Source organism: Pseudopipra pipra, chromosome 19 (genome assembly GCF_036250125.1).
Source record: "Pseudopipra pipra isolate bDixPip1 chromosome 19, bDixPip1.hap1, whole genome shotgun sequence".
Taxonomy (NCBI): Eukaryota; Metazoa; Chordata; class Aves; order Passeriformes; family Pipridae; genus Pseudopipra; species Pseudopipra pipra.
In genome coordinates this window covers 123,832-136,116 of record NC_087567.1, presented here as the reverse complement: position 1 = coordinate 136,116, position 12,285 = coordinate 123,832, and the positions used below count along the sequence as shown (strand labels likewise).

The 12,285-nt window shown below is 61.3% G+C and overlaps 3 protein-coding genes across 12 annotated transcripts; 1 reads left to right on the top strand and 2 right to left on the bottom strand.

Moving 5' to 3' along the window:
- Positions 1-70: 70 nt before the first annotated feature.
- BLOC1S3 (biogenesis of lysosomal organelles complex 1 subunit 3) lies at positions 71-1,595 on the top strand. Its single transcript, XM_064675574.1, has 2 exons — positions 71-431; positions 635-1,595. The coding sequence occupies exons 1-2, from the start codon at positions 330-332 to the stop codon at positions 1,118-1,120; spliced, it is 588 nt and encodes a 195-aa protein (XP_064531644.1). The 5' UTR covers positions 71-329; the 3' UTR covers positions 1,121-1,595.
- A 351-nt stretch (positions 1,596-1,946) lies between these two features.
- Positions 1,947-5,031, bottom strand: CCDC61 (coiled-coil domain containing 61). 2 transcript variants are annotated; one of them, XM_064675558.1, is made up of 13 exons: positions 4,229-5,031; positions 4,065-4,147; positions 3,811-3,968; positions 3,609-3,737; positions 3,447-3,522; positions 3,264-3,346; positions 3,071-3,183; positions 2,898-2,976; positions 2,734-2,798; positions 2,562-2,640; positions 2,427-2,490; positions 2,240-2,306; positions 1,947-2,146 (listed from the first exon to the last, which is right to left on the bottom strand). In XM_064675558.1, exons 1-13 carry the CDS (start codon positions 4,374-4,376, stop codon positions 2,049-2,051), a joined length of 1,242 nt encoding a protein of 413 aa, XP_064531628.1. In that variant the 5' UTR covers positions 4,377-5,031; the 3' UTR covers positions 1,947-2,048. The 2 variants fall into 2 exon arrangements, with proteins under 2 accessions (XP_064531628.1, XP_064531630.1); XM_064675560.1 differs by lacking the exon at positions 4,065-4,147 and having other exon boundaries at positions 4,229-4,368.
- A 2,538-nt stretch (positions 5,032-7,569) lies between these two features.
- On the bottom strand, positions 7,570-11,396 carry LOC135424380 (ADP-ribosylhydrolase ARH1-like). 9 transcript variants are annotated; one of them, XM_064675561.1, is made up of 7 exons: positions 11,091-11,194; positions 10,800-11,023; positions 9,855-9,953; positions 9,678-9,783; positions 9,067-9,146; positions 8,812-8,995; positions 7,570-8,257 (listed from the first exon to the last, which is right to left on the bottom strand). In XM_064675561.1, the coding sequence occupies exons 1-7, from the start codon at positions 11,099-11,101 to the stop codon at positions 7,885-7,887; spliced, it is 1,077 nt and encodes a 358-aa protein (XP_064531631.1). In that variant the 5' UTR covers positions 11,102-11,194; the 3' UTR covers positions 7,570-7,884. The 9 variants fall into 9 exon arrangements, with proteins under 9 accessions (XP_064531631.1, XP_064531632.1, XP_064531635.1 ...); XM_064675562.1 differs by lacking the exon at positions 10,800-11,023 and having other exon boundaries at positions 9,110-9,151; positions 11,091-11,396; XM_064675565.1 differs by lacking the exon at positions 9,678-9,783 and having other exon boundaries at positions 9,110-9,151.
- Between the last annotated feature and the right edge of the window lie 889 nt (positions 11,397-12,285).

The following is a 12,285-nucleotide window of genomic DNA, read 5'->3' as shown; positions in this document are numbered from 1 at the left end:
GCTGCCAATGGCCGCGAATGTACGCGGCGCTATTGGTGGCGGGCGGGCGGGCGTGACCCGGCCGGAGGGGCCCTGTGGCCCGCGGAGGGCTCTGGATCCGGCTGCCGTCCCGGTGCCAGCCCAGCTCCTGCTCTCGGTTGTGGCCGCGAGGCACGGCGGCTGTCCCCAAAAGGAGGTGCCCCCGCGGGTCTTCCATTAAGCCTCCTGTCCGCGCTCACCATTTCCGCAGAGCAGGGCCAGGACACCCGGAGCCTGCCAGCGCCGCAGTGCCTCCCTTATTTAATGGCGGCGTGGCGCATGCGCCGTCCGCCGGCAGAACCCGGCCCGCCATGCCGAATGAAGGCACTTCCGGATTACCGCCGCGCGGCACACATGATGTGAAGGCCACGTGGTCCTCCCATCATGTGACCTGCGGCGTTCGCGGGCAGGAGGTGGGAGATTCTCGTGGGATTGGAGGGGGAGGACTGTGGGGGGAGGTGTCCTGGATGTGGAGATTTGGGATCACTAAGTGGGCCGTGGGAGTCTACAGGGGTCTGAGCACGCGGGAAGGAGTGGGGGAGGGACTCCACAGGCCAAGCCCGGAGCGCCCCCCCCTTCGGTGATGCCCCCCTGATCCCCCCCCCGTGCCCCTCAGGCCATGGCCGCCCCCCGCCCCCTCACGGTGGTGCCGGGCGAAGCCTCCGAGAGCGACTCGGAGCAGGAGCTGCTGGTGGGGGCGGCGGCGGGAGCCCCCGGGGCCGGGCTGAAGGTGCCGGGCGAAGCCTCTGAGACCGAAGAGGAGGAGGAGGAGGAGCATAGACCGAAGACATCCCCGGTGCTGGCGGAGGAGCCGGCGACGGTTTGGGGGGGCGGGCGGGGGAGCCCCTCGCTGCTGCAGCAGCGGCTGCGGGAGGGGACGGGGCGGCTGCAGGGGGCGGTGGGCAGCGCCCTGCGGCAGAGCTACGGCAGCGCCGCCCGGAGCTTGGGGGGGCTGGAGGGGGCCCTAGGCCGGGCGCAGGTGACCGCCGCCGCCGCCGCTCACTGCCTGCGCCTGGCCCGCCGCGACCTGCGCGCTGTGGCCGACACCATCGACATCGTCACGGCCTGTCGCCTCCTGCCCGACATCCGCGTACAGCTCTGACCGGGACTGGGACGAGGCATCACGTTCACAATCCCCACTGTGGCTGTCACCCGCGGCAGCAACACCACCTGCCAGACATCCACGAGCAGCTGCCGGCACCACTCCTGTCCTCATGACATCACCAGTGCCGCATCTGCCGTGGTTGGCTCATCATCATCGCTGCAGTGTCCTGCCGAATGTGTGGTTGTGGTGGCATCGAGTCGTGGCTGCAGCACCTCCCACTGACTTTGAAGATCTCCTCACCACGGTGGCATCCCCAGTGTGGTCACAGTGACACCAAACGGTGGCTTTGGCACAGAGACCACCACCCTGCCACCCCAGGACCTCTACACTCTGGTGACATGATCACTGCTAACCCCCTGGCCAGCTGCCACCATTCCTGAACTGCAGCCTCATGCTGGCTCCAGTCACTGCTGACCCCACCGTTTTGTGTGACACAGAACTCAATAAAGCCATGATGGTGTCAGAGCCACAATGGGGAGCTCGGCCAGTGCCATGGGGACAGTAGCGTTGCAGGAGGGGGGACAGGGACACACAGGGGACAGGGTGCAGGGGCAGGGTAGGGCAACATGGGTCCTGCTGTCATATTGCAGTGGTGTTTTGAGTTCACTGATAGCCCAGAGGACAGGATTGGTGACCTGGGGCATGTATCCCCCATGTCCCCTATCACCCTCTGGTGATGTCCCGGTGCCCACCCCCTGACACACATATTGTGTCCTTCCTGCCATGTCCCCAGCAGCGGGATATTGAGGGGACAGTGAATGAGGACAAGAGGACCGCAAGAGGGGGGACAGAAGCCCCACCCTACCCCAAGAAGAACATGCCCTAGGGCCAGACAGGGGTTTATTTGGGGGAACACTTGCCCCACACCCCCTGACACAGGGAGGGGGGAGGGTTCCCAGAGGGGCTGGGAGTCCCTGGGGGGGAGTCACATGCAGGTGTCCAGGCTGTCCATGTACTCTTGCAGCGCCCACAGCCGGGCATCAATCTCAGCCAGCTCAGCCGAGGGCTCCTCAGAGTGGTTCTCTGGGGAGGTCAGTGCAGGGAAAATGGGTTAACGAAGGCCTGAATTGGGTTGGGGGGCACCCTGAATATCCAGGGACTTGGATGGGGCCTCACCTTTACCAGGGCGCTTGCCAGCAGCACTGCGTATGGGCACCTTGTGACTGGCAGCCAGGCGAGGTGCCTGTGGGAGAGATAGGCGGTCACTGGTGTGTGTCCCCCCACTCCTTGTGCTCACCCCACTTTAGCATGTAGATGGGGGGCCCCAAACGGGTGGGGGGACCCCAAAGGGGCTGCCACTCACCATACAGGGGCCATTGCAGGACGAGGTGCTCAGGGGTCTCTGGGTATGGGTCACCCTCCTGTCCCTGCCCAAGATAGGGGGGGTTAAGAGGTGCCAGGAAGGATGCCCAAGCATCCTGCCCCACACTAGCGTTACCTGTGGGGCATGGCCTCGGGGCACTCACTGCCTTTGCTGCCAGAGCTCACTGCCGAGCACCAGCTCCGGAAGCTTGTGGCTGCAGGGAGAAATGGGGGTAAGGGAGGAAGTTGAGGAAGGAGCACCAGCACCCAGTGGGTGCCCCTTGGCCCTCTTCATGCTCCCCACTCACCCGACGAGCTGCGCCCATGGCTCCTCACCGGACTGGAGCTGCCAAAAGCTGCCCTGTGCCGCTGGCTGCACCCAAGGGAGATGGTGAGTGGGAGCAGGGGATCCCCCAAGTGCCGGGGATGAATGGGACAGTGGGATGGTGACAAGTTCACTGTCACCGCTTACTTTCTGAGCTCAGCCTCCTTCTGCCGTCGCTGCCGGGCCCTGACGAAGGCAGTGGGGTCGAAGCGTGGGAGGCGGGAGCCTGGTGAAGGGGTGAGAAAGAGAGGGTCAGGATGAGGAGCGGGTGAGCCATGTCCTGTCTCCACCCCATGTGTGTCCCCCCAAGCGACCCACACCTGCAGGTGATGGGGATCGCAGAGAAGGGCGGCCCCGGCTGCTCCTGTGGCTCTCCAGGGATGCCGAGCGTCGCTCCTGGGGGCAGGGGGCCGTGCTGGCAGATGTCCGGCGGCTGCCAAGAGGACCAGTGCCATGAGGGGGGGACATCCCATGGTCATGAGAGTCCCCCTGTACAGCCCACCCCAACCTCACCCCCTCCTGCAGGAGGCCAGTTCGGCTGTCAGGCTCTTCACCCGCAGCTGCAGCCTCTGCTCTGATGCCTTTGCCTCGGCCAGCTGCAAGGTGGGGGAAAAGGTTCACTGTGCATCCGGCAGCCCCCCTTCCCGCTGCCAGCAGTCCCCAACCTGCAGGCCGCCCCATCCCCTCCCAGCCCACCTGGGCAGCCAGCTGACGGTGCTCACGCTGATGCCGGGCCTCTGCCACCCGCTTCTCCTCCAGTGCCTGTCGCAGCCTGAGGGGGATGGCAGGGTGTGGTCTGGGGGCTCCTTCCTCACCTTGAACCCCCCAACCCTTCTGAGTGCTGCAGGCCCCACTCACACGTCCCGCAGGTGCTGGATCTCCTCCAGGCGTCGGGCCCGGAGCCGTGCCAGCTCCTCCCGCAACTCCCGCACCAGTGTGGCAAGGTCTGGCCGCCCGACATAAGGCAGTGGCAGCGGGTAGTGGATCCTGGGGAGGAGCACGTGGAGGGAGTGAGGCTGGTGTCACTCCTCCGTGACCCCTGCCCAGTGTTCCCTGTCACCTATCAAACTCCACAGAATAGACGAGGATAAGGTAGCGCTTGGTGCTGAGGGGGGAAGAGGAGGAAGGGGGAGGCCGGGCGATTGCCCCCACTTTCCGGCTACGCAGGGTCTCCAGGTCGGCGTAGGTGAGGAGCTCCAGGCTGACGGACTCGCTGCTCTGCAGGGGGTTTGAAAAGTGGGGGAGGCTCAGTGGGACACACACCCCACCACATTTGCCCCCAAAATGCCATGTAGGGGAGTGGCGCAGCCACACCTGCATCAGTGCTGACTCCAGCATGCTGCAGAAAATGCCAAACTGCTTGAAATTCCCCGTTTTGCGGGTCAGGTCCTCGATGACTGCGAGGAAGGGGGTACTTCAGTGAGTGGCAGTCGTGGGGGGCTCCCTCGGTCCTCCCCCAGGGCCCCCCCGGCACTCACAAGCGGCATCGAACTCGCCCCTCCACAGGTCGGCGGTACCGTGAGCCTCCACCTCCACCTGCAGCGCAGTGCGAGCCAGAGTCACCCGCACCGTGTGCGTCCCGGGCCGAAAAGTGCAGTCGGCCTGCAGGTACCGCGGCTCCGCCATGGCACGGGGGGGGGGGTCTGTGGGGAGAAGGCACCCTGGGGAGACAGGGGCACCCCAGGAGTAGGGGGGGCACCCCTAGAAGACGGGGAGGGCACCCTCGGGAAAGGGGACCCAGGTTGGAGGGCTTGGGGCAGGTGAATTGGAGTGGATTCTGGGGTGGTAGCTTCAGGGAAGGAGCGGGAGTGGAACTGATGGCGGGAGCACAGACAGGGGAAGGCGGCAGCGAGACCACAGCATCAAGGAAGGTGACTAGGGAAAACCTCAGGGCATTTGGATATTAGGGCTCTGCTGGCGGGGGGGGGGGGGGGCGCGGAAGGCAGTTTGAAGGGCTGGAGAGAGTACAGAGGGACACAGGGAGAGCCCAGGGCCTGGGGCTGCTGCCTGGGAAGCAGGGGGGAGCCAGGGCTTCGGGGGCCTGTACCGAGGAAGGGGAACTGGTGGTCAGTTCTGGGCGCAGCGGGGCGGGGGGTGGCCCGGGCGTATGCTCAGGCGGCAGATAGCGGGAGCAGCCCCGCCAGGATTGGTGCTGGGACCGCAGGAGAGTCCGGGCCCCGAGAACGACCTGCGGAACCGCAGCCCGCCGGCTCAGCGCTCACCGCGATCCGCCGCGCGTCGGCCGCAGCCCCACCCCCTGAGCCCCGCACCATTGGCCGGCCGCGTCCCCCTCCGCCGCGCCATTGGCTGCTCGCGCCGCCTGTCACCTCACTGCCGTTAGCCGCTAGGCTGCCCGCCGGCCTCTCGCTGCCATTGGCTATCAGGCGGAGCCCGCCTCCCGCCTCCACGGCGCCTTTGGTTACTACGGCTGTCAGTCTCGAGAAGGGGAGGAGCGACGCCTGCGTGTGGAGCCCTTCGACCGTGACGCCACAGGCCCCGCCCCCTTCCCCTGGTCGTCACGGATTCCACTCTTCCCACCCTTCGGGAGCGCGAAACGGGAGATACGGAAGGGGGGGGGAGGCGTGGGCCTGGGCCTGGGCCGGAAGGACTGGGCTAGATGTGGTGGAGACGACACGTCCGGGGACGGTGGAAGTGGGCGAGACAAGTTGGGGAGCAGCTGAATCTCGAACCAGTTTTTATTAACCAGACTGGAGGCATGGCAGGGAGGCCTCGGGAGGCCCCAGGCACCCCAGTATTTGGGAGTATTCCCCCAAATTGCAAAATATCCCCCTGAATTGTTGGAAGGGGCAGCCCCAAGACTTCAGATCCCCCCCGAACATTCCAGAGGATAGGCCCCCAGAAGAAATGGAGGAGGGAAGCACAGCACACCCTCAAACTGCCTTTGGGAATCCCAGCAGCCCTTCTCAGGCAGGACTCTGTAGGTCTGTCCATGCACTCGGTGACACTGATGGCATTTATGAGCGCTTGTGATGCCACTCTGGGGACCTTTGGTGGCAACATGAGCCCTGGGAGAGGAGATGCCAAGTTCTCCCTCTTCCCCCACTGAAAAAGCCGTGCTGGAGTCAGGGCAGAGGCAGTTTGAGGACATCCAGGGGTCTCCAGCAACTGGAATCATCCCAGTAGTACAACACCACATACTAGAGGTGCCACCACCCTTGCACAAACCCTGTTTGGCCCTCAGTGGGGCCTTTTGGGGTGGTTTCTTGCTTTCTGAGGAAGGCAAGAGGAACTGCAGGCCCTGCTCCAGGGCCATGGGGACTCCTCACTTCTCTGGGCAGATGAGGATGCATGCAGGAGGAGCTGTTGTTGGATGGAGCCAGCCAACTGCAGCCCTTAAAACCTGCTGCTCCCTATCTCAAATGTCCCAGCTGGAAGGTAGGAATGCATCAGCTTGCCCAAAAAGTTTTCAAAGCATAGCCACCAGCAGCTGGACTGTTGGGCCTGACCTGCTTCCCGGTGTGACACAGGGGAGACCTGCACCATTAGAAAGAAGGAAAGATGAGCACTCTCACCCTCACCAGAGTAGCTCAAGACCTACTTTATTGTAAGTGCATGAGGAAATGGGTCTGGGGAGCCTTAAAAGGCAGCTTTGAGCCAGCCAAATTGCAGACCGAATTCTCTCCCTCTGAGAGGGAGCATTTGGAACATATCCAATTGGTTTGGGGCCAGAAATGAGCCTTTGGACTCTACAAATGAGGCTTTGAACCTCCCAGATCAAACTTGGGGCCTTCAAAATGATGCTCTGGACCCTCTAAATGAGTCTTTGAACTTTAAAAGCATAAACCTTGTGACGTCTAAATGTAGTTTTGTAGTATGAAAATGTGGGTTTGTATCTTAAACTATTTGGTCTCCCAAGTGTAGGCTTTAGGGATTTAAAACTGATGCTGTTTTCCTTACTTTGGAGGATTGCATTATATAAATCAGGCTTTGTACTTGAAAAACTTGGGGTTGAATCAGAAAAATAATCCTTTGGACCTTGAAATTGTAGTTCGGGATCTCAATTTTTTTTCCTGGGTTTTTTATTTGTTTGGTTTGTTGTTTTTTTCTGGAGGGGGGGGTGTTGTTTGGGGTTTTTTTGTCACTGAGATTCATGTTCCAACTCTAAGAATGAGGGGGTTTTGACTAAAGCATTCCTGTGTTATCAGCCCTGTTCTTAGCACAAACCCATCGCCCTCAGGGTGGTTAACCCTTGGGCCTATCACACTTGGGGGGGATTAATCCTGGAGGCCATCACCTTTGGGGGGGGCAACCACCCTGGTTGTTTTTTACTCTTCGGGTCCATTAGTCCTTGACCCCATCACCCTTGGGATGATTAACCCTGGGCCCACCAGAGGTGCTTTACCCTGTTGGCCCATCACATCTCAGACCCGGCCCCCTCAGGGTTATTAACCCTGGGGGACCATCCCCCTGGGGGCTCATCCTTTTTGCTTTGAAGGACCCTGGGGCCCACTAAGGTGACCATGAGCAGCAGGATGCAAAGGATAATGCATCACTATCCTGGGTGGCACTTGGAGGCAGGTGGCAGCAGTGTTGTGTGCTCCTTCCTCTCCACTCAGTACTGGTGAGCCCACCCTTTGAACACTGGGTCCAAGCCCTGGGCTATCAGTACAGAACAGATTGTCGGCAAGCCAACCCAGGAACAGGCCTTGGAGATGCCCCATGGCCAGGAGCCTCTTGGAGGGGCTGCAGGAGCTGCTCAGCCTGGAGCAGGTTTGGCTGCAGAGGGTCCCACCGAGGTATGGTCTCAACACTGGCAGAGGCAGGACAAGAGACGCCAGGCACACACCCAGAGCCAGAGTGACTTGGGAGGACATGTTTTTTACTGTAGGGGTAACTGAGGCTCCTTGGGAAAGTTCTGGGGTCCCAAACTGGGGAGGGGTAAAAGGCCACCTGGACACAGCTATTGTGGTTTCCCTGGGGCTTGCCTGAGACCCCAGCACCCCCTGAAGGGCCCTGCTTCACCCAGGACTCTCCTAGGGGCCTTCCCAGGCCTGCTGAGTCCCAGAGACCCTCCCAAGCTAAGACCCCATGCTAGTCTTTGCTGTGCCCTGGTGACCCACCGGGGCTTTCTTTGGAGGGGAACAGCAGGTGATACCAGGGACACAGGGTGGGCTCATCGTCTCCCCCAGGCCAGCACATGGAGTTGGTGGGCAACATTGCGCAGCCGCTCACGGTGCTCAAGGCGGCAGTGCAGCCCCGAGGGGACGGATGTCAGTCCCCCCTGCAGCCCCCAGCACCCGGCAGCGATGGTCCCCGTCGAATCGTTGTCCCCACCATGCAACACTGCCCTGCCACACAGGTCTTCCCAGCATCCACCAGCTGCCAGCAGGGCTTCTAGGGCCACCATGGGTGCATCATGGCCACTGCGCCCTGCCCACCCCTCCAGCGCCCAGCCTAGGTACACTGTGTCTCGCTCGGCTGGGGACGGGAGGGATGGCACCTGGGCTGGGCCACGTCCCTCCAGAAGCCCACGGGAGTCCAGGTACCTGCAGGGACATGGGGACACTGAGGTCACTGGGGATATCGGTGGCAGCAGGGATGACACTGAAGACATGGGGAGTCATCAGGGACACTGGTGTCAGTGGGGACATTGGTATCACCAGACAAGGGGGTAACCAGTGACACTGGGGGTCACTGGGTGATGGCTCTCTAGCAGCCCCTGTGGCCCCAGGAACCTGTGAGGACACTGGGGACAATTGGTACACCTGGGGGGCACTGTGGCACTGGACACAGTGGGCACACCAGTAACACCAGGAAAACCCATAACCCCAGGAACCCTAGGGACACACAGGTCAGTGTCCCTGAGGATGGCATCACTGACGGGACACAGGTGCAGCAGGAACAGGATGGGCAGTGCCAGCCCTGTGGACAGACTGGACATCAGGATCAGCGGTAACCCCAGTGCGATGCGCAGTCAGGACTGGGACAGAGCCTAGTGGGCACCAGTGACACCAATGGCCCCTGAGCCCTTCCCAGTATCCTCCCCAGTCCAACCTTGTACTCCCAATGTCTCCCCAAGGCCTTCCCAGTGACCCCTCACCGGTGCCAGGCCTCCCCAAAGAAGGGCCAGGCAGCAGCATTGTCCTCCACAGCCACACCAGTGCCCTCCACGTAGTCCCATGCCAGGGGCAGGACCCGCAGCAGCTCCGCCCCCCAGCGCTCTGGGGGCTCTCCCCGAGCCCCCAGTGCCCCAAAGAGGGCCACTGCCAGTGCCCCGAGGTACCCTGTGGGGACAGGGGCTTCAGGGGGGTTCCTGTGTCCCCTCCTGCCCTGCCTCCCTCAGGCTGGCACGCACCAGTGGGGTGGTGGTGGGTCATGCGCCCACTCTCGATGCTCACCCGGATCAGTGTCGGCAGCTCCCAGGCATGTGGATACCTGTACTGGCATCAGACAAGTCCCCACCGCCCCAGACCTGTATCCCCAGCCTTGTTCCCATCCCCATCCCACCACCCTTGTTCCCACAGTCCTTGTCTCTGCTGTGCCCATTCTCCCTATTGCTGTCCCCGTGTTCTCTGTCCCCGACCTCCCAGCTCCAGCACCACCATGTCCCCAAATCCCAGACCTTGTCCTCTCCAGCCCCACCCCTTTCTTCTCCCTCTGACATCCCCATGTCCCTGTTACCCCACCCCCCATCCCCTCATGTCCCTTTCCCTCCAGCTCTGACACACCCATTTTCCCAGCCCCAACATCCTCATGTCTCCACTCCCCCAGCTCTGACAGTCCCTCACCCCCATTCCCCCTGTCCCTGTTCCCCCACGTCCCTCCAGCCCTGACACCCCCATGTCCCCATTCCACCCATTTTGACACTCCCACATCCCTCTTTGACACCCCCACATACCCTGCCCCCATCTCCCCAGCTCTGATACCTCCGTCCCCGATCCTGTCCCCCCATTTCTCCATTCCCACCTGAGGCCGATGGCCAGGCTGCGCATGGCGGCCCCGCAGCCGGTGCCGCGGGGGTTGAAGGGGATGCGATAGCCCTCGGGCTCCCCAGGCCGCAGCTGTGAGGTGCCTGGGGGAGCATGGGGGCGTGAGGCCCCCTAAGCCCCCCTGCCTCTCCCAGGATCCTTGAGCCCCACTCACCCAGGATGCTGGTGGGTCCAGGCTTGCGTCCCTCCATGTCTCCCATGGCAGCCACGTAGCGGCGAGCCAGCTCCTGCAGGAGGGGTTCCCCCTCCAGGCCTGGAGGGGGAGCATGAGATCCTCCCTGGGTTACCCAGGCTGGCAGGGAGGGGAGGGAGAGGCCCCATGCACCCCCCGAAACTGAAAGGGAAGAGGAAGACCCCCCACTGCACCCTGCCCAAAACGTGTGGGGAAAGGGTACATCGCCCCACAGACACCCCAAAACTGGAGGGGGGAGGAGAACACCCTTCATGGACCACCAAAACTGGAGGGAAAAGGAGACACCACTCACACCACCCCCAAAAGTGGAGGGGAAGCAGGACAAGTTTCATGGAGAAATGGGGAATCCCCCTGAGCACTCCAATTTGGGTGGGAAAGGGGTACCCTGCCAGGTCTCTAAATTGGGAGGGGAAAATGTTCCCCCCTCTAGCCCCCAGTGTGGAAGGGCACATAAATGGTGAAAAACACAGAGACACAGACAGACACACACTCTCCACCTGCCACTCTCCCCGAGTAAATGAGGACACCCCCCTCCCACCCAAGCCTCACTGGCTAAACTCTAAAAGGGGAGGAGAGGAGGAAAGTGGAATTAGAATGCCCCCAAGCCCCCTCCAGGACTGGCTAGAGTGCCCCCCAAAGCCCCTCCCAGCAACCCTCCAGTTTAGGTCATGGATACAATGGGGGACTTCTGCCCCATACAGCTCAGGGCTAAAATGGGGACCCCCCTCAAACCTCACTATACAACCCAAGGCTATATACAACCCAACCAAAAGATAAGTCCCACCCTCTGGGGGATATAGTGAGGACATCCCCCTCACCCAGAACACTCCACTGCTAGCCTGGGGTACAATGGGGACCCCAATCCCAGGGATCTGTATCTGTGGGGTGCCATGGAGCCCCCCCCACCTGTGGCCAGGCCTTCGGCGGTGGCAAGGTGCAGGACGGTGTCATCGCTGACGGGCCACTCGGGGGGCTCGAGGGTGATGGCCGCTAGCCCCCCCAGCTCAGCCAGCTCAGCGTGGATCTGGGGGCCTGAGGTGCAGTACTCCCAGCAGCCCCCTCGGTACCCCAGCGCATCCCCCACCCCGCTGAGCACCATGGCCGCCTCGTAAGCTTCCACTGAGGGCACCCTGGAGGGAACAGTAGGTTCAGGGGGTGCCAGCAGCGGGGGAACCTCGGGGCCCCCGGCGCACTCACGTCTCCTCCATGGCAGAGCAGCTGGAGATGCCTGTTAGAGGCCCGGGCACGGAGCCAGTGCTGGCCGGGGGCCCTTAAGGGGCCCAGAACACTTCTGGGATGGGGGGAGGAGCAGGGGGGGATTCCAGGGGTGTTACAGATGAGGGATGCCGAAAGAGGGAGAGACTCCAGGGAGTCCCATAGGACACCCAGTGGGACTGGGGGGCTCAGAGAGGCAGCTAGAGAGGCATGGAGGGAGGTGGAGGGGTGCTGTACCCAAATGAGCATGGAGGAACCTGGGGGAGCACCCTGAGGGACCTGGGGGACATCCAGAGGGAAATTAGGGATACCCCAAAGGGGCATGGAGGCGCCTAAAAGGGCCTAAGTGAAACACTTAGAGAGGCCAGAGGCCTCTTAAGGATTTGGAGCACAGAGGGCTCGGGTATAGCAGCCCCAGGGGAGAGAAGGAGCACGACCAAGGAAGAATGGTTCCACCAAATATTTCCCTATACTTATTTTGCTATGACGGGGCAAAAACATGGCCCTGAGCCGTATTTTGGGGCAAGATCTCACAACACTGCTCTGGCCTGGGTCACCAATGAGAGGTTCAAAGCTCCACCTTAAATTTCTGAGTGGAGCAGCACAGCCCAGGCCAGGTCCAGGTCAGGGCGACTCCTGTGCTTCAGCACCAGTTTCATCTTGGATTTGGTCCAAATGATACCAAATGAGGCACAAATCTTTGGTCTAGTGGTAAAAGTCTGGAAAAGGGGGTGGTTAGTGATCAAAAAGCTGAATAACAAGGTTTAAAATCCATTGTCATGTTGGAAAAATTTTAAAAAGCCAACACTTGGGGGACAAAAAAATGATGTTTTGGAGGCTTTTTTGGCTGGACACACAAAAATGGAGGAGTTATTCTACTACACTGTGAAGAGGGAGTTCAGAACCCAACAGAGGAAGCTCTGGAGCCTCTGGGTCAGGGGCAGGACAACCTGAAACCCTGCAGTCCAGGACACACCCAAGATGCACAGGTTTGGTCCAGGGCTTCCAAAACACCCCTGTCAGGGACCAAAGCCTTCTCTTTAGGATTCAACCTGAAATTTGGTGGGCTCAAATCTTATTTTAAGCCTCTAAAAACCCCTTTTTAGGGGCAAAGCCCTTATTTGTGGTAATGAAGCATCCTTTGAGGGCACAAAACCTAACTTCAGGGTTCAAACCC

Coding starts and splice junctions, on each gene's coding strand:
- BLOC1S3 (XM_064675574.1), top strand. CDS start 330: ATGCCGAATGAAGGCACTTCCGGATTACCGCCGCGCGGCACACATGAT. Junction 432..634: donor GCGGCGTTCGCGGGCAGGAG/GTGGGAGATTCT, acceptor CGTGCCCCTCAG/GCCATGGCCGCCCCCCGCCC.
- CCDC61 (XM_064675558.1), bottom strand. CDS start 4,376: ATGGCGGAGCCGCGGTACCTGCAGGCCGACTGCACTTTTCGGCCCGGG. Junction 3,969..4,064: donor TGGAGTCAGCACTGATGCAG/GTGTGGCTGCGC, acceptor AACCCCCTGCAG/AGCAGCGAGTCCGTCAGCCT. Junction 3,347..3,446: donor ACCGTCAGCTGGCTGCCCAG/GTGGGCTGGGAG, acceptor CCCACCTTGCAG/CTGGCCGAGGCAAAGGCATC.
- LOC135424380 (XM_064675561.1), bottom strand. Junction 9,954..10,799: donor CGCCGAAGGCCTGGCCACAG/GTGGGGGGGGCT, acceptor CTCCCCCTCCAG/GCCTGGAGGGGGAACCCCTC. Junction 8,258..8,811: donor TTTGGGGAGGCCTGGCACCG/GTGAGGGGTCAC, acceptor ATGTCCCTGCAG/GTACCTGGACTCCCGTGGGC.